General features: G+C 40.9%; 1 protein-coding gene across 1 annotated transcript; it reads left to right on the top strand.

Moving 5' to 3' along the window:
- Nucleotides 1-8,805: 8,805 nt before the first annotated feature.
- elf3 (E74-like factor 3 (ets domain transcription factor, epithelial-specific)) lies at nt 8,806-13,524 on the top strand. The gene is made up of 9 exons (XM_076748481.1): nt 8,806-8,972; nt 9,162-9,322; nt 9,897-10,130; nt 10,884-10,991; nt 11,077-11,223; nt 11,327-11,413; nt 11,521-11,640; nt 11,852-12,047; nt 12,722-13,524. Exons 2-9 carry the CDS (start codon nt 9,169-9,171, stop codon nt 12,825-12,827), a joined length of 1,152 nt encoding a protein of 383 aa, XP_076604596.1. The 5' UTR covers nt 8,806-8,972; nt 9,162-9,168; the 3' UTR covers nt 12,828-13,524.
- The last annotated feature ends 5,569 nt before the right edge of the window (nt 13,525-19,093 follow it).

Genomic DNA, 19,093 nt, shown 5'->3' with positions numbered 1-19,093 from the left:
TGAGGAAAGGCCAGGAATTCAGAACACCAGGTAATGAAAACTGAGACACGCTCACAGGCGACTGGGTAACAAGAAGCTCTAGGATACAATGAGACAAGGAATGGCTGGAAAGTTTTGCATGAAGCTCAACAATCTGGCAGCAAGATAATGCCGCCACACTGCTTAAATGCAGGGAGAAAATCAGTGGATGAACATCAGGTATTATGTCTGGCTGATCCTTTGATGTATCTAAATCAAAATCATCCAACTGGCTTGCATCGGAAATTTCCTCACTGTTTGAAACACCAGGCTCTCCAGTTTCAGTTTCAAAAGTTCCTTGGACCACACCATCCTTAAAATCTACCAATAAATGCAAGCTATGCTTCCAACTTTTGTGCGACTTGAAGGTGCTGTACGTTAATGATAGTGTTTTTATAGTCACCTCATAATAGTCTGGATCAACACACCTGGCAAGAAGATAAATCAAGAAAGTGTCTATGTTTACTGGAATTTTTTGGCATGAATATAACAGCTCTTCTCTATGAATTATATAACAACAACATACCGTTGCTGAGCCAAGCTTTTGGTGCTAGCATGTACAATAAAGTTGCAATTGCAATTTAGACTACTCCTCTGCAGGCAGCTTTAGTCTAATTATTACCAGGGAGAACTTGGAAGCAGGCTATACCACTACTCTTTTGGTATCATTGTATGCCAGTGATCACAGGAAGCCATCAATTAAAACAGATAAAACTGATACCACACAGTTACAGAACATTTATCCATAGAGGCGGCAGAATTATGGATCTGTCATTTTAGTGTATTCCAACTGAATTCTTAACTGTTTCTTAAGCCTGGTTTATGCTTCTGCGTCGCGTCAGCGCCGTACCTACGCCGTTGACGCAGACCCCTACGCAGACCCTATGCCATAGCCTGACGTGCACCTCCAAAAAATCCTGACTACGCGTTGCGTCGACGCGTCATGACGTGAACGTCGAGGACTGTGATTGGTCCACTCAGAACGTAATTTCCGGTTCAGTCGCAGCCCTATGGTCGCAGCACAACAACACCGCCATTTTCAAAGTTTCTGTGGTGAGAGCTACAAGAAAAAATGGACCAAGCCGAAGAAAGAATTATCGAGGAGGTACGCAAGAACTCGCGGCACTATAAAGACAAGGAATCCGACAAGAGCCCCCCGAAACCATACAAAGACGCAGCCACACCCCCCTAGCGGCTTGGCGGTGAATTGCGGAGCAACGCGTTCCCTCCACGCAGAACTATGAATGCTCAGTGACGGCGTCGGGTGTACGCCGTAGGTACGGCATCGCCGCGACACAGAAGCATAAACCAGGCTTTAAATGTACATACCAAAACAATAAGAGGTCGCCAAGGAGTTTGGTTCTGTTTCACATCACATCAAGATCAGACGAGAAAAACCTGCAAAGAACAAATATACATTGTCAGGAATTGAAAAAGAAATTCCAATAATAGCTTGTTTCTGCACAGAAAATATTAAATTCATAATTCACTACAAACTCATTAGTTATAACGTAAAGTCCACAATGTAATAATGCCTTAATATTACTCGAGAAAAATTAGAATATGCAAAAGTGGCAGGTTGGAGAGTAGGACAGTGCAGACAGATGAAATTTATTTTTAGAAACAGTCATTTAATTCTATTATTAGGTTATTTATTCACTTATTGACCACTAGACTATTTTCTAGATGCTGCAATATTTTATAATGAATGATTTTTATATCACTTCACAGCATTTAGAAACTACATTAAAAATTAATGCTTTCAAAGCTTTAGGAGATGCAACAAGCAGAGCGGCACAAATTTATGATGACGAGAATAAGAATTATAGAAATTGTTTGAATTGTTATTTAAACTGTGCCAAATAAAATTGTGTGGTGATGTTATAACTGCATTTACTGCAGTTCCATTTGCATTGCATTTCATTGTGCAGGTGTTTGTATTTTTGATGTTCCACCTTTATACTTAACTAACATAACATAACATAACATAACTAACTTCATGATACGGTAAGTTGAAAAGTGTAGCAAGCACGGTAGCAAGCCTTCAGCCAGCTAAACTAGCTTACAGGGCTCAGAAAACTATCGTCCCAAGTCCCCACTGCTACTGCCGACGAACCAGAGTCATAAAACATTTATCACATTTGTCATTTGGGATGATTGTGGGATGGCAAGCAAGTCTAACTGTGAAGCCTGTCTGGTGTAGTTAAGCAAGTTACGTAACATACGGTATCCCTGGTATAATACCATAACATACAGTATTTTCCTCATCAATAGCGCTCACATTACTGACAGAAGAGTAACATTAACAGCCAGCCGGCAGAACTACTTCCAGCAGTACCTGCTGTCAGCTGAGGCAGAGGATAAAGACAGGACTGATGAAGCTCTCCTCTCGTCTCAAGTCAACTAACATAAGTAAGCTTACCTAAATGGGAGTCCAAAAGCTAATGCGCTAATGCTATCAACTTGCCGGCAACATCTTGGGGAACGAACTCCCAACTTCTACCTTACATAAAGCGTGTGTGTGCCGCGTGTCTCTCCCCCTGTGCGTGTGTTCGCTCTATCGCATTGTTGTCACCTCTTTACTGTGCAATGCAAGTGAACAAAGGTTTTCTTTTTGTTTAATGTCTTTGATCCCTTAAATTGGCTATTTGGTTTGGAACTGAGTCCGTCAACCAACAAAATGCTTCGGGACAGTTTTGGGAAGGCGTGAAAAAGTTAGCTTTGAGCCCTGTACTGTAACTCTCATGCACCCTGCTGTAAGCATTTGCCTACATTTCCTCAGTTAGCATCGTCTTTTTTCAATGTTAACACATTTCTCTCATCCTAAATAACAGCAAATCTAATCTAAAACTGGCTAGCATTAAATATACAGTATATTTCATTAGGAACTGTAGACAGCAAGTCTACAGAGAAAACACAATCCCATCTCTGGAATGTAAAATGGCGGTGATGTGTTGGACATGCGCAGAGTGTCAACCAGCATGACGTGTTGAATTTAGTTGGAAATATTTTATTCCAGTTAATTCGATACTTTTAATTGAGAAAATTAAGTTTTTTAATTGCTGACAGTATATGCTGGATTTTATTTAAATAATATAACAAGACTTAAATAACACAATAAAATCTAATAAATAAGCTTAATTAAAACATGTCACATTTAACAGGGTCAAAATCAGTTTTTTCAATGTAGCTATAGTTCTCTAAGATGTTTGGAACAACCTACCAGCAGAGTTCTTCAAAAACTGTGTGCAAGTGTGCCTAGAAGAATTAATGCTGTTTTGAAGGCAAAAGGTGGTCACACCAAATTTTGATTTGATTTAGATTTCTCTTCTGTTCATTCACTTACATTTTTGAATGCATTCTTAGTTTACAACATTTTTTCCACACCTGCCTAAAACTTTTGCAAAGGCCGTACATCAGACATTTGAAAGGTTATTCTTAATATTATTTTATTTTCTTCTTGCTATTTCTCTTCAGTGTTGTTTTGTATTGTGTTTTGTTATGTTTGTCCCCTGTTTTGTGCTGTATAATAATCATAATAATGCTTAACAGTGAATCTTACAATGAGAAACGTTTTGATACTTATACTAATTTCATCTGTGACTGTACTCATTATGTGTTACACACCTTTTGGTAGGATGCTGCTCTTGCCTCTCTCCTCATGTCTTTTTAATGCACACAAACAGTAATTATGGAAAGCCCCACAATTTAGCAACAGTCCAGGTGTAGAAGAGTAATAAAGGTGGAGAAGACAGACAGCATGACTTACAAATGATGAAATTATTTGCCTGTTAGTCCCCGGGTCATGAAAGCTGGTGCCTTGTCAGAAAGCAGAAACCTGTAGGGCCACATTCCACATTAAGCTTTTCCTCCACTGTGAAAGCAGGGTGTGAGTGATGTTGTGAAATTTGGGAGAATACATGTAAAGGTTCACCATTCATTATGAGCTGAAACACATTGGAAGGCCAATGGTGATTGTGATTACAAGAAAAATGTATGCCAATATTACCATCTGCCCACACCTTCCTTCTGATAACAGAAGCAGCAGAAGAGCTACACAAACCTTAAGTCAGGCCAGTGTAATGCTATTGCATCAGTGTTAGAACTAAACAGGGGCAAAGAGCAAGAATGTTACAAGAACTCTCAGAATGGCCCTAAAAACTGTTATTGAAGGGCAAAAAATGCCCCCAAGATTTTGAAAGAAAAAATATATATACTGTATTTATCAGTTTTGGCCAATACAATGATTACATTAAGCCATCTTTTTTATTTTCATTCATCCATTTCCATCACAGACTCGCACAAACAGTGCTGTTGTTCACTCACTTTTATGATACCTGACAAAGGCCAGGCAATCTTGCATCCACCTGCGGGACCGGTGCCTCATTACAAAAGCTCCAACTGTTAATACAACCCAAATCCTGGGCCATCACCTACACCATCCCCAGCAAATAAGACTGCAAAGAAGGTTGCTGCTTCTACAACTGAAAAATGGAATACAAACTGGCTTGGTGTTGAAAAGCTGAATAAGACATCTCTCCTCTTCTGTTAAGCATGTAGGGTTCACCCAACTCATAGCAAGACAACTAAAAAGTAGACAATTTTGTTAAAGGAAGTGAACAGGTAAAAGTATTCAGCTCACCATCATTAAACAAGCTAGCATCACCAACTTGCTTATGGTAACATTAACATTAATTTTACAGACTTTAAAATGTCTTTGGTCGTAGCTAACAATGGCAGCTAGTTGGCAGTAAATCTTAGCTGGTTAACATTACTGGTGGCTGGAATAAGGAATGTTACACACACTCATTTCGGCAGTTGAGAGTACTTGTGGGTATTTCTTTCTTTTTTTTTTTGTGAAACATTTAAGGGAAAAGTTTGCTCTCAGGGCTTTGTGGCAAGAAGGGCTTTGTGACCCTATTCTATGCACAAACAAATGATTGCACAGTTCTCTTTGGAATAGCAATAGTAGGCTTTTTATTTGCTCATGTTGACACAGGGTGGTGATAACTGTATGCATTTTCATCAGGGCACATTTTACCGTAAAACACGAACTTTCTGTACTAGTTATAGAATTTTTTTTTTTTTTAAACTAACTCTAACATTCACTAAAAGAAAATAGAAAGAATACAGAATTACAACCCATAAAACACACAACATGCAATGACAGATGTTCTGAAAACAATTAGACAAATTTGGTATCTTTTTTGTCTTTGTTTGGCAATCAAGTCTCAGATGTTGAAGTTTCCCATGAACACATCAAAAAGGGATGATCAAAATCAGTAGTTAAATCACCCAATGACTTATGGTGACACCAAAGTAACTAACTGACACTCTTGGACTCAAGCTGCATCAGCTAATTTCAATATTACTAATTATTTAAAGGATTTTTGTACTGACCCAAAGTGAAATCAACATCTGTGAGAACGGTAGCTAAGATGAAGATAAAAAGGTGCAGTATACTAAATAAGTGACGTGTGTCTCGTCAGTGTAAGTGGGTTAAACATGCCAAAATGTATTACTTTCGTAGAGGAAATATGTGCTTTACAAAAGGTATGATTGGTTGGTAAAATGACATGGCAATCTTACTGATGGTGGACAGCTTTCATCAATTTCTGTGTTTCTTGGCCAGCTTATATGATTAGCTATGTTAACTGACATAACTACCATAAACATAACTTTCCCATCTGTTCACAACAGCTGAGAAGCCATGAATGCACCTTTGTGAGGCTGAAACGTATGGACATTCCAGTGGAAATGAGATGAACAGTGCCACAATATGAAGCTGTGAAAGGGCTGTAATTATTTGTGTGATCACTGTGCTGATGGAGGGTTGCAACAGACCCAAGTCATCACTGCTGCATGCTGCATTTTTCCATTTTTCCACTCAAATGTCATATATGATCACTTTTATTTTTGACTTGATAGTGTTGGGTGGGAGATGTTGATCCTGAATGAAAGAAAGGCATGAATCAGTTTGTCAGCATCTTTTTGATTTCTCTAATGCCTTTAACACTATCCAGCCTATGCTGCCTAAATGGCAACCTTCTAAATGTGACCAAGACAAAGGAGGTGGTTGTGCTTTTGGACTTTCAGAGGACCAAGGGTAATTTCAACACCATTTCCATCCTGGAAGGAGAGTTACAAAAACATGGGTGTTTACCTTGACAAAAGACTGGACTGGAAGCGTAACACTGAGGCTGTCTACAAGAGGGGACAGAGCATTATCTATTTCTCGAGGAAGTGTGAGTCGTTTATTGTGAGATGTTGAAGATCTTTTGAGCAGTCTGTTGTGTAGTGCAGTTTTCTTTGCAGCCATCTGTTGGGACAATAGCATCAGAGCCAGTGACAATAAGAAACTGAATAAGCTGATAAAGAAGGTTGGCTCTGTGCTGGGACTGCTCTGGAGTCCTTAGAGTTGGTTGTTGAGAGAAGTATGTTGTAGAAACTGCACAGCATGAACAACAATGGACAACACTTCACTATTCAGACAAGTATTTTCAGTCGGAGGCTTCTTCAACTCCACTGTTGTAAGGACTGCTATAGAAAGTAACTCTTACCGACTGCAGTAATGCTGCACAGTAAGTACCCTCTGTGCAAGGAGAGGGGTCTTATCCTCTAAGGTCTTTGTACCTTCAAGCTCTATCTTATCTTAATTCTAAATTTGCTTTTTTTATTTTGTTGTATTTATTCTATTTCTTTTTCTTTTTTTTTAATCTAGTACCTTTTGCAGTTTTAATTATGTTTCTTTTTCTGAAACAATAATTTCCCTTTGGGATCAGTAAAGTACTAGTATCTATCTATCTATCTATCTATCTATCTATCTATCTATCTATCTGTCTGTCTGTCTGTCTGTCCCATATAGACGTTACTTGGGTGGGCTACTCAGGTATATTAAACTACATTTGTCGACTGATTGTCGCATTTTAAGCATTGTTTAATTGTTATATCTACTCAGACCATTCCAACCACCACTGGTTAGTTAGTAAAGAAATTCCACTTGCTCTACTCCGCCTGTCTCCTGACAATTGTACATGTTTGGCACACAAACAGAGAGAGAGAGAGAGAGAGAGAGAGACACTGAGGTGTTCTCTGGTATTATATCTCCCCTGTTAATGCACTGATTGTGGTGCAACCTCTCCTGCATAGTAGAAGCCTACTTATTCCATTGTAATTGCTTGCTAGGGCACCAGGTTGCTGCCTATGTGGGGACAAAAATCTGTTTCACAGTCACATTGTGGGGACTCACCTGCCTTATGGGGACAAAATGCAGGTCCCCTTAATGTAAATCATTAAATTTTAGGGTGAAGACTGAGGATAGGGTTAGAGTTAGGGTAAGGCTCCAGGAAATGAGTGTAAGTCTATGCAATGTCCCCACAAGTGATAAAACACAACGTGCGTGTGTGTGTGTGTGTGTGTGGGTGGGGGGGGGTTGAGGGGGCTGAACTGAAAAGCAAGGTGAGAAGTTTAAAGTAGCTTAATTTGTGAGTAACCACTAAAATAAGGAGAATTAAATCAAATTAAGATGTTAAAATGAGAAATAACTTACCAGAGATTGGGTAACGTATAAATTTCAATCTTTCAGAGATTTTGCAATATGTAATGTGTTGCAATATTCAGGTGTCCACATACTTTTGGTCACATAGTATACTACGTGATTGATTTTTATTCAGATTGTATCGGTACACTGTTTATGGTAGCACCAGTAGAATGTGTAGTGGTGGTGTTAGCCACATCAGCACTGGAGGCTTACTCCAACACAGAGACCTGCCATACTCTTGCGACACTCACATGGCACCTAAATAGACCTCTTAAACTCAACGTGTGTTTGCTTTGCTCTGTCTCGCTGTTACAATTACTGTCACAGCTCAATTTACTTATCTCTCTCCTGCATGCTGAGTGTGACCAATCAGCGCAGTCTATGCAGAGCACCTGCACACCCTTAAATTCTGTTCACAATGCATGGAAAGATAGAGAGACAGAGAGAGAGAGATGGTAATAACAGACACAGAGCAGGCTGGTTACACATTAGGAGGTAACTGAATGCAGCAAAATAAAAAGCAGCTTGATAAAGTTGTTTAATCAGTCACGGTCAGGCTCGGCTGTTAACTGATAAAAGTTTCTGTCCACACAGTCGGCCATTTGACGTTGTCACACAGCTATTTTTAGAATTAGAAATTCTGTCATCTCCCCACCTACTTCCTTGTTGGATTGAAAGGTGGCGGTGTCAAGGAAATGTGACAGTCAAGCCAGTTCAAAACAATTGCATTGTACAATGTAATTTGTTTTAAATGCTGACAGAAAACAAATACATTGTTAAAATAAGATAATAAGAAAAGACATATGAAAGATAAATAAAAGATAAACAGAAAATTTTGTACACTTTTCTTTATATGTATGTTTTTGTGTAGAATGGTACAAATATTGGGTTATGGATTCCATTCTATAAAATATGATGTCTGAAATTCCAACACTGACTGAAGCTAATAAAATTCAACTACTTTAATGTATTTGTGCACACATTACATTACACTTTACAGAAGTGCTATCTAATTTTCCATTAAAGGAATGTAATAACACAAAGAAAACCTATATACATATCTGACCCTAACTGATGGTGTAAAAGAGTTACAAAAGCAATTTAGAGAGAATAGCAAGGCAGGTTTGTTTTGTTGTTCAAGTTCTCAGGAAAGTGGAGGAGGAGCAATGGAGGTGCGGCCAGTTTCAAGTGGAATTCCCCTGTACTCACCTGAGTCCTTCCCCCACTCCTTGCAGGATTATAAAGCTCCACAGGTGGTTAAATGCAGCAGGGGGTTTATCTTTACGACGGAGGTTACACAGAGAGCAGGCAAAGGAGAGCACCCAAACAGTGAAGATTATATGACACGCTAACACTGCAGATTCTCTTGGAACATCATTCTTTGGCATCATATTGTGGCTCGTGCTATAATCAGGTAAGATACATTAATTAATTAATTAAGTGAAATGTTATAATGGTCATGTTTAGTAGTGCTACAGATTTTATTATGTCACATAGTTGGACAACAACAAACAGATGTGTTCATTACATATAATCACTCTGTAGCAACTATACAGTTTTTTTTTAAACTGGTGTGTAAACAAATATCTTCTATCTTTCTTAGTGTCTCCATGTCATCACTGTGCCTCAGCAGTGTCCTGACCCATGCCAACCTCACCATGTATCAGACTGGTGTCCCTGATATCCTGCCACAGCAACTCAGTGTGCTGCCCAGCATGAACGCCTCACAGATCAACAATCCAGGATACAGCTCCAACCTAAGCGGTAAGAGTGACACCAACTGCTGCTGTGACATTTTTTTCTGTCTCATCTTTGCTGCAAGATTCATTTATATGTGTGATCTGTATGACACCAAACAAATAACTCTTCGGTCCCTGGGCTGTTAACCATTTATAGTGTAGTCTGACTTGGGCAGTTTTATCTGAAGACTAATTTCACAATAAACATAATTCTTTATTTTCAAACTTGAGTCAGTGGGAACATTAGCTGTCTGAACTTTGCTTTGACCTCATTTAGTCACTATTGGCTAAATCATTTACCAGGCAGCCAATGTTTAACTCGCCATAACCGTCAAACAGAAGAATGCTGCCAGCTCATAGTTGAAACAGCCATGCCTTTGTTTGTCTGGCCTTGGAGATACAAATCACATACACATACACATCCAATTAACTAAACTTAACTAAATGTATGAGCCACAATCAAGATTTTGTAGAAACTATAGTTTGCACATATTTGTGCTCAATACTCAATGCTGAGCTTGTGCACAGATAAATCATTCCAAAAATACACCATCCATACACGGTTGAATATCAAATAATTCCTGCCTCTCTCTCTGCAGGTCAGTGGTACAGACAGATAAACCCTCACTGCTGGACAGCAGACAATGTTCTGGAATGGATCAGCGACCACGTAGAGAGCACCAAGTTTGATGCAAGCACACTAAGTCTGGCCTACTGTGCCATGGACGGCCCTGGCCTCTGCCAGATGAACCAGGACCAGATGATTGGGGTGTTTGGCCCGCAGCTTGGTCTACACCTCTACCAGAGTCTGCAGGAACACAAAACCAAATATGGTAAAACTGCCTGTCATGTGGAAATGATTTATAGAATTTCAGAACAGACATAAGTCCATATATAGTTCATGTTATTTAAGCACTGGTCTCCAAAGGATTTGAGTAACCAAGGCAAGGGTTGAAGGGGTACCATTAACATAGCAGAGAAAATAACTAACTTGTATTATGATCAAATTATGATAAATTTACATCTCTAAATCAAATTTTCTATGTTATAGTTGTATGTGATAAACCTAGAAATTACAGGTCAGCAGGTCTGCAGATTAATGGTACAGACAGATAAACCCTCACTGCTGAACAGCAGACAACGTTCTGGAGTGGATCAGCAACCATGTAGAGAATACCAAGTTTGATGCAAGCACACTAAGTCTGGCCTACTGTGCCATGGATGGCCCTGGCTTCTGCCAGATGAACCAGGACCGGATGATTGACCAAGTCTGCAGGAACACAAGACCAAATATGGTCTTGTGCAAATAAATTAACACTGGTGAGGTGGGGGTTTAACATACATTAGAACCACTGAAAGTGTAGTAGAAGGTTCTCCAATAAGGGATGAGGTTCTATTAGAGACACAGTGGTGTGTATATATATATACATACATATATATATATATATATATATATACACACTCACACACACACACACACACACACACATACATATAAGGTCTTTACTGAATATACTGAATAAGTTTGGTTTTATTCTCCTTGATCCAACATCACATTTTTCATCTCATTACTTCTTGCTTCATAGATCTGCAGAGCCTGTCAGGACAAGAGCTAAATGAGACCTGCCAGCTCCTGGACAACTTCTTGGACAACCTAAACTTCCCTTTGCTCAGCAGCATTAGAATTGGCCAAGGTACATAGTGTGTAGAGATTCAATAGCATAAAACTGATACTATCTGGAAATCATAGTGCTAATGTTTGCTACTTACTGTCAACAGCTGAAGGAGCTGTCAGTGAGAGAGAGTTAGACTATAGCGATGATTATGACCTGACACGTCTGACCATGGAGCCCATGACACCTCTGGGAGACAATGAGTATCTGTCTGATAATCAGTCTGACAGCGAGTACAGCTCCTCCTCCCACAGTCAGTATTTCATTGCCATGTTTCTCATGCTTTTTATAATCTTGTTATAATCTTGCTCAACCTTTCTTCATCTGAGTTCTTGTTAAACGTGTCTCCCTTTCAGGTGGCATGCTTGGCTTCTCAAGCCTCAGCTCACCAGACTCTGGCAGTGGTGAATCAGACCCAGAGCTCTCCTATCCTCTCATTTCAAGTGAGTACGCAGACACACTCAGTACTTGTCTTCTTTGCATTCCACAGTCTTTGTAGTGACAGTGCACTTAAGTAAATATCCCTGACAATTAACTGCTGTGTTGACAGAGGTGCACATCAAAACAGAGAAAGGAGAGTCTCGACTGAAACGACCACGGGGTCGACCTCCTAAACTGGGCAGAGAGCTCAGCAGCGGTATTTATGCTGATTCAAAGAAAAACAAACATGGTGAGACTGTGTTTAGAAAATCAGCAAATTGTGTCATATACCATGTCAAACACTGCTCAAAAAAGCATCTGTACATGAAAACTGCTGAGCTGTTTTACAGATTCTATTTTGCATCTTTATCAGACTGCAGATGCATATGTGTTTGACTTGCATGCATATGCTTATACATCCATGCACACACATTTAGCTCACTGTTCCCCACCACTTGCAGCGCCTCGTGGCACTCACCTGTGGGAGTTCATTCGGGACATTCTTATCCACCCAGAGAGAAACCAGGGCCTGATGAAGTGGGAGGACCGCCGTGAGGGTGTTTTTAAGTTCCTCAAGTCCGAGGCTGTGGCTCAGATGTGGGGCCAGAAGAAGAAGAACAGCAGCATGACGTATGAGAAACTCAGCCGTGCCATGAGGTGAGTTCACAAGCTAATAGGGAAGAGTTTGAAGTGAAAATTCCAGCTTTTTCATCAGCTTTCCATCGCATCTCCTGAGTATCAAATGATTAAGCATGTGCAGACTTGCAAAAGTTCAAGACACTGGCATTGTGGCTAGACCTAAAACACAAAGTAGTCAGATGTCTATAAATACGGAGACGTTCCATCATAGACAACCATCGCAGACAATTTTACCTTATTCGGCCACATTTAAAAGGCTTCTCCAGTGATATAGTATTAGACTTTGAAGGGGGTTCTATATTTCCCACAATGCAACCTGACATTGTCCTAAACCCTCCTGTGTTGTGAACACTCCTGACTTCCAAACGCCAATTTGAAACATTTTTTTTTTTTTTTTAAATTTGATGTCCAAGCCAAGCTCTCATGATGTCAATTGTCAAAGCCACAGAAGAAATTACAGAGGTTTTGTCAAGCTCAATAATACTCCCTATAAGTAATAGACTTTGACTTATAGAACTGGTGAAGTGCTGTTTTAATCCCAGTCTTGTCACAGTGGAAGAATATTATAAAAGAGACTGGAATCGTTTTTAACAGACCCATTTATTGCTTTAAATCATGAAATACAGCAGCATAAAGGAGATTGCATACATTGTGTACTAAATCTGAACTAATAGAACCTCTTCCTCCTTCAGGTATTACTACAAGAGGGAGATCCTGGAGCGAGTTGATGGCCGGAGGCTTGTATACAAATTTGGAAAGAACTCCAGTGGCTGGAAGATTGAGGAAATGAGCATGTGACGCATCAGACACTGAGTGGGTTGAAACCAAAAAGTAGAACAGTTGTTCAGGAACTACAGTAGAAATACCTGTATGACCTGTCTAAAAAAAAAAAAAAAAACTTGCTACCCTGGAAGTTTAAGACACTAACTTCCTCTCAGAAGGAAGGTGTTGCAGAAAATGTAAGCCAGTGTTTTTGGCTCTAGTAGGTTTTATGAACCAATATTAATGTTTTACCTGTTTTGTGTTTTTGATTGTCATCACAGAAGCCTTACTATGTGCATAGTAACTAAAACTGACAGTTGTTTTGGTTGTGTTTCTGTTTGCACGAGGAGGCTAAAAAGGCAGTTTTACAGAACTCAGTCTGGTGTTTGTATTTAAATGTCTTTACTGATGCTAGACTAACTCATCTCAAACTGAGTTCATTTTGGTATATGGGCATTAATGACTATTGTGGCGTTGGAAATTTTGTCTTTTTTTCTTAATTTCATGTAATTGGCTTGTTATTCTAAATGGATGAAACATCAGTTTTCCATGTCAATGTTAAACCAGTTGTGGATCTGACTGTAAGACTGCATTTTGAAAAATCTTCTATTGCCAAACTCAATATGAAGGACCAAGACAGAACAGAGAGAAATAAATGTAGGTGATGCTCCTTCTCAGTCAGTAGCAATGTGCACTACTTGTCTATCAGTATCACTTATTATAAAGTGCATTTACACAATGTTTGAGCAAACATTGTTTAAGAGTAATTATATATGTTATATATGATCATCACATATAAGTTTGTATAGTTTGTATTAATCAGTCAGAAATCAATTACATGTTGTGTGATTAATTCCCTTTGGATTGAGAAACATTTTGTCTGTGGAATACATCTTACATCATTTATGATATCTCTTAATTAATGGCATACTGGATTGCTTTAATAATAATATTTGACATGTGTTAACTTCCTATTTGGGGAATGATTAAACTCTGGTATATTGATATATCTGGAACCATTGTGAAGGATGGACAATGCATAGATGGAGTATAATTGTGAGTGTTACTCACATGATACAGTTATCACCCAACCATTGTCTGCAATGATCCTCCAAGACTAAACTCTTTATTATGGTCAATTACAGGAGGTGATTTGTGTTAGAAAAGGATATTTGAACATTTGTGGCCAGAAGCTTTCCAGCTCTTAGTGAAACATAAGTGATTGGATGAATAAGTGTGTCGAGCAGGTAATTGTGACTGTGTTACCAGGTTAAGGACAAGCCTTGAATTAGAATAGCCAGAAATCTATGATCTTATCTATCAGTTTTGTAAATGAACCGGGCCACATATTAATTACTCTCATTAATTTAAAAAAAAAACAAAAAACAAAAAACCATTCTTGCCATTTTTGTTTTTTTAGTCTGAAAAATGCGATTGAATCAAATTGAACATGTATGTCATGGAGGACATACATTTAACTTAAATGTTTTGAGTTGTAACATAACCGTAAAAACCATCACTACCACCACCACTAACATATGCTTTATTACTGGCACAACTGAGTAACTTTTGAAGACTGATTCTGCATTCACTAAAAGCTTTGGTATTTAATTTGAGGAATGTAAAAGTGCCGTAATGTGGTTACAAAAAACAGACATGCAATCAAGAGATGGTTCACACATTATCACAGCAGGAAAACATGGAAAACAAAAGCAAATCACAAGTCATAAAGATGGTGACTAATCTTACTGGAATCATATCCATGCCAAGTCATATCAAATGTAGGACTAGGACGGAGCCAAAGTCACGCTTGTTATTGCTACAGAAATGTGGGTTCTTCCTCCCATAAGTCCTCCAAACCTCACTTGTAAAATTCTCCACAATGTTTATTTTTTTCTTTTTTATACCTTTTAACTGCCACTTCCTTTGAACAAACTTGTGTCTTTCTGTCTTTCATTGTGTTATGGGGGAGGTTAGCTTGAATTTAAAGCTGAAAATATATTTAACCCATTTTGTACCTTTTTTTTTTTTTTTTTTTTTTGATTTGGTGATCATTTTGGCTGTGTTAAAACTTGTGGCATGAATTTTTGTAAGAACTCTTTTTTTTTCAGTCAAATTTTTGAAATCCAGTGTTTTTTACTCTTTTACTCTCATGTCTTTGTACACCTTCATGGCAAAAATGTACACGCACATAGAAACTGCTATAAAATCATTATACATCAATATTTTTCCTGCTGTTTTTTCAGAAATCTCTTAAACAACTTCCAACTTGCAAAAAACTACCAAACATTCAGTCATTTTTAGGATTTTCAACCCTTTAAATGCCAGTTTAATTATTTGAATTCTATCATTATTTATTAGAAAAAACACACACAAAAAAAATTATTTTCCATGTAATAAGTAGTCAAGGGATGCAGCTTTGGTGGTGAATAGGGTCTTGGATATGTCAAAGATTAGTAACAAAGCTGATTTGATTGCATTAGTATTTTTTCATGTAGTGTCAGATACTCCCTCTGGACACCTTTGTGGCCAAAAATACTTCATTTACTTCCATGAAAACCACATTCAAGTAATGATATTTGACATTTTAACTGTATTCCACCAAATTCAACTATTTTCCCATTGTAGGCCAATGCATGAAATTCTTATATTTTTGCCATTTATATTAGGGAACCGTGTGACTGCCAGGGGGCCCCAAGAGTGATTTGTTTGTTTGTTTGTTTGTTTGTTGTTTGTTGTTATGTGCTGGATTGTCTCAGGGGCATCTTTGCACAGCCTGCACCTGGGGTCTTGTCTGCTGTGGTAGATCCTGGCCTCTATTGACCTTGTGTTCAAGGCTTGCTCTTGTGCGACCATGATCAGTGCCTCTGTGCTGTCTTTCAGTCCAGCCTTTTCCAGCCACTGGTATGTTTTCGCTATGTCAGTCACTTCCTCAAGCTGTCGATGGTACATGCCATGCAGGGGCTTGTCTATCCATGCCAACCCTTCTGGCTCCTCTTTACTGGGCTTCTTCTGCCTGAGGCATTCACTCAGCAGGTCATCATTAGGGGTCATCTTCCTGATGTACTCCCAGAAGCTTGCTGTCCTGGATAGTGGCTCTGACGCTCACTAGTCCGCGGCCTCCTGTCTTCCGCTTAGTGTATAGCCTCAGGACGCTGGACTTAGGGTGAAACCCTCCATGCATCGTAAGGAGCTTCCTTGTCTTGATATCAGTGGCTTCCTATTCTTCCAGTGGCCAGGATATTATACCAGCAGGGTATCTGGTTACTGGCAGGGCGTAGGTGTGTATTGCCTGGATCTTGTTCTTGCCATTCAGCTGACTCTTCAGGACCTGCCTCACCCTCTGAAGGTATTTGGCTGTGGCTGTTCTCTGTGTTGCCTCCTCATAATTTCCATTTGCCTGTTGGATCCCTAGGTATTTGTAGCTGTCCTGAACATCTGCTATGTTGCCTTCAGGAAGTTCAACCCCTTCAGTGGCAATCATCTTCCCTCTTCTGCACACCATCCATCCACACTTATCCAGTCCAAATGACATCCCGATGTCATTGCTGTATATCCTGGTGAGGTGAGTGAGTCAATGTCATGCTCACTCTTGGCATACAGCTTGATGTCATCCACGTAGAGGAGGTGGCTGATTGTAGTCCCACTTCGGAATCGGTATCCAAAGCCACTTTTGGTGATGATCTGGCTGAGGGGGTTTAGGCCTATGCAGAACAGCAGGGGGGACAGTGCATCTCCTTGGTATATACCACATTTGTTGCTCACTTCTGAGGGTTGGCTGTGAGTTGGCTTCCAGAGTTGTCTTCCACAACCCCATCGAGTTCTTGAGGAAGGCTCTGAGTGTCCTGTTGATCTTATACAGGTCTAGGCACTCCAGTATCCATGTGCGTGGCATTGAGTCATAGGCCTTCTTGTAGTCAATCCAGGCTGTGCACAGGTTGGTACTTCTGGTCTTACAGTCCTGGGGGACTGCCCTGTGAACCAGTAGTTGGTGTTTGGCTCATCTGGTGTTGTTGCCAATTCCTTTCTGTGCCCTACTCATCAGAATCAGAATCAGAAAAATCTTTATTGCCAAGTATGATTTTACACATACGAGGAATTTGTTGTGGTGAAATTGGTGCATGACACATCTACTAAAATAAGAGCACAAAATATAACAATTTACATATATATACACAAGTCTGTTTTTTGTTGTTTGCCATTTTCCGGAAACACAGTCTGTTTTTCAGAAAGAAGTCCAAGTCCAAAATAAGGCTGACAGCAGACGGGAAAAAACTGTTCTTGTGGCGTGAGGTTTTGGTCCTGATGGACCGCAGCCTCCTGCCAGAGGGGAGTGACTCAAAGAGTTTGTGTCCGGGGTGAGAGGGATCAGCCACAATCTTTTCTGCACGCCTCAGGGTCCTGGAGGCGTACAGGTCCTGAAGAGATGGGAGATTGCAGCCAATCACCTTCTCTGCAGACCGAATGACACGCTGCAGTCTGCCCTTGTTCTTGGCGGTGGCAGCAGCGTACCAGACAGTGATGGAGGAGGTGAGGATGGACTCAATGATGGCTGTGTAGTAGTACACCATCATTGTCTTTGCCAGGCTGAATTTCTTCAGCTGCTGTAGGAAGTACATCCTCTGCTGTGCTTTCCTGATGAGGGAGCTGATGTTTGGCTCCCACTTGAGGTCCTGGGAGATGATAGTTCCCAGGAAGCGGAAAGAATCCACAGTGTCAATAGTGGAGTCACAACCATCTCCACTGTCTTTAGAGCATTGAGCTCCAGGTTGTTCTGGTTGCACCAGGTCACCAGATGGTCAACCTCCCACCTGTAGGCAGACTCGTCGCCATCAGAGATGAGTCCGATGAGGGTGGTGTCGTCCGCAAACCTCAGGAGCTTGACAGACTGGTGACTGGAGGTGCAGCTGTTTGTGTACAGGGAGAAGAGCAGAGGAGAAAGAACATAGCCCTGGGGGGATCCGGTGCTGATGGTCTTAGCGTCGGAGACGTGTTTCCCCAGCTTCACGCACTGTTTCCTGTCAGACAGGAAGTCTGTAATCCACCTGCAGGTGGAGTCAGGCACGCTCAGCTGGGAGAGCTTCTCCTGAAGCAGAGTTGGGATTATGGTGTTGAAGGCAGAGCTGAAATCCACAAACAGGATCCTAGCGTAGGTTCCTGCAGAGTCCAGGTGCTGGAGGATGAAGTGGAGGGCCAAGTTGACGTCATCGTCTACAGACCTGTTGGCTCTGTAGGCAAACTGCAGGGGGTCCAGGAGAGGGTCAGTGATGTCTCTGAGGTGTGAGAGCACAAGGCGCTCAAGGGACTTCATGACCACAGAGGTCAGGGCGACGCGTCTGAAGTCATTAAGTCCTGTGGTCCTTGGCTTCTTGGGAACAGGGATGATGGTTGAAGACTTGAAGCAGGCTGGCACGTGACATGTCTCCAATGAGGTGTTAAAAATGTCTGTGAACACTGGAGACAGCTGATCAGCGCAGTGCTTCAAGGCAGATGGGGAGACAGAATCCGGTCCAGCTGCTTTCCGGGGGTTCTGTCTCCTGAAGAGTCTGTTGACGTCCCTTTCATGGATGGAAAGAGTCGTCACTGAGGTGGGTGGGGATCCATGTGCCTGCTCATCTTAGCCGCTATGATGCCTGACAGGAGCTTCCATGTTGTACTCAGGCAGGTTATAGGCCGGTAGTTGGATGGGACCGGGCCCTTCTGTGGGTCCTTCATGATGAGGATTGTACAGCCTTGGGTCAGCCACTCTGGGTGGGTTCCTGATCTGTGCTGCCAGTCGTTCATGGAGTGCGGTTATCTTTTTGAGCCAGTCGGCGTGGATCATGTCGGGCCCAGGTGCTGTCCAGCTCTTCATCTTAGACACTCTTTCTTGGATGTCTGCAGTGGTAGTTTCAGACTTTGGTGGGTCTATCTGGGTCTTCTTACTACCTTGCCATTGAGGGTTCCCCTGCTCCTTCCGGCTACTGCTGTTCATCTTGTAGCCTAGCATGCGCAGGATGACTGTTGCCGCTGCATACATCAGCTGATTGGTCTCGGTGATGGTTACTGTGGATATAGTCATCAGTGCCATGTTCACGTCTTCCATTAGAGATTCATCTGGTACTTTGTCTCTTAGCCTTGGCAGGTAGGTAGTTGTGTTCCCCCAGGATTCTGTTATCTGTTCTCTCAGGTCAGCTGCCCTTGTGTTCAGGGTGTCTGTGCTTCTTGGGGCTTGTTACCCAATCTCGTTATTCAGGGATGCAGATGTCATCCCTGCACTGACCTGTTGTCCTGGCTCCCCCTTGCCGTGGCATCTTTGTACC

The sequence above is a fragment of the Chaetodon auriga genome, chromosome 2, assembly GCF_051107435.1.
Source record: "Chaetodon auriga isolate fChaAug3 chromosome 2, fChaAug3.hap1, whole genome shotgun sequence".
Taxonomy (NCBI): Eukaryota; Metazoa; Chordata; class Actinopteri; order Chaetodontiformes; family Chaetodontidae; genus Chaetodon; species Chaetodon auriga.
The sequence above is the reverse complement of the archived record's forward strand: the minus strand, read 5'-3'. Positions and strand labels throughout refer to the sequence as shown.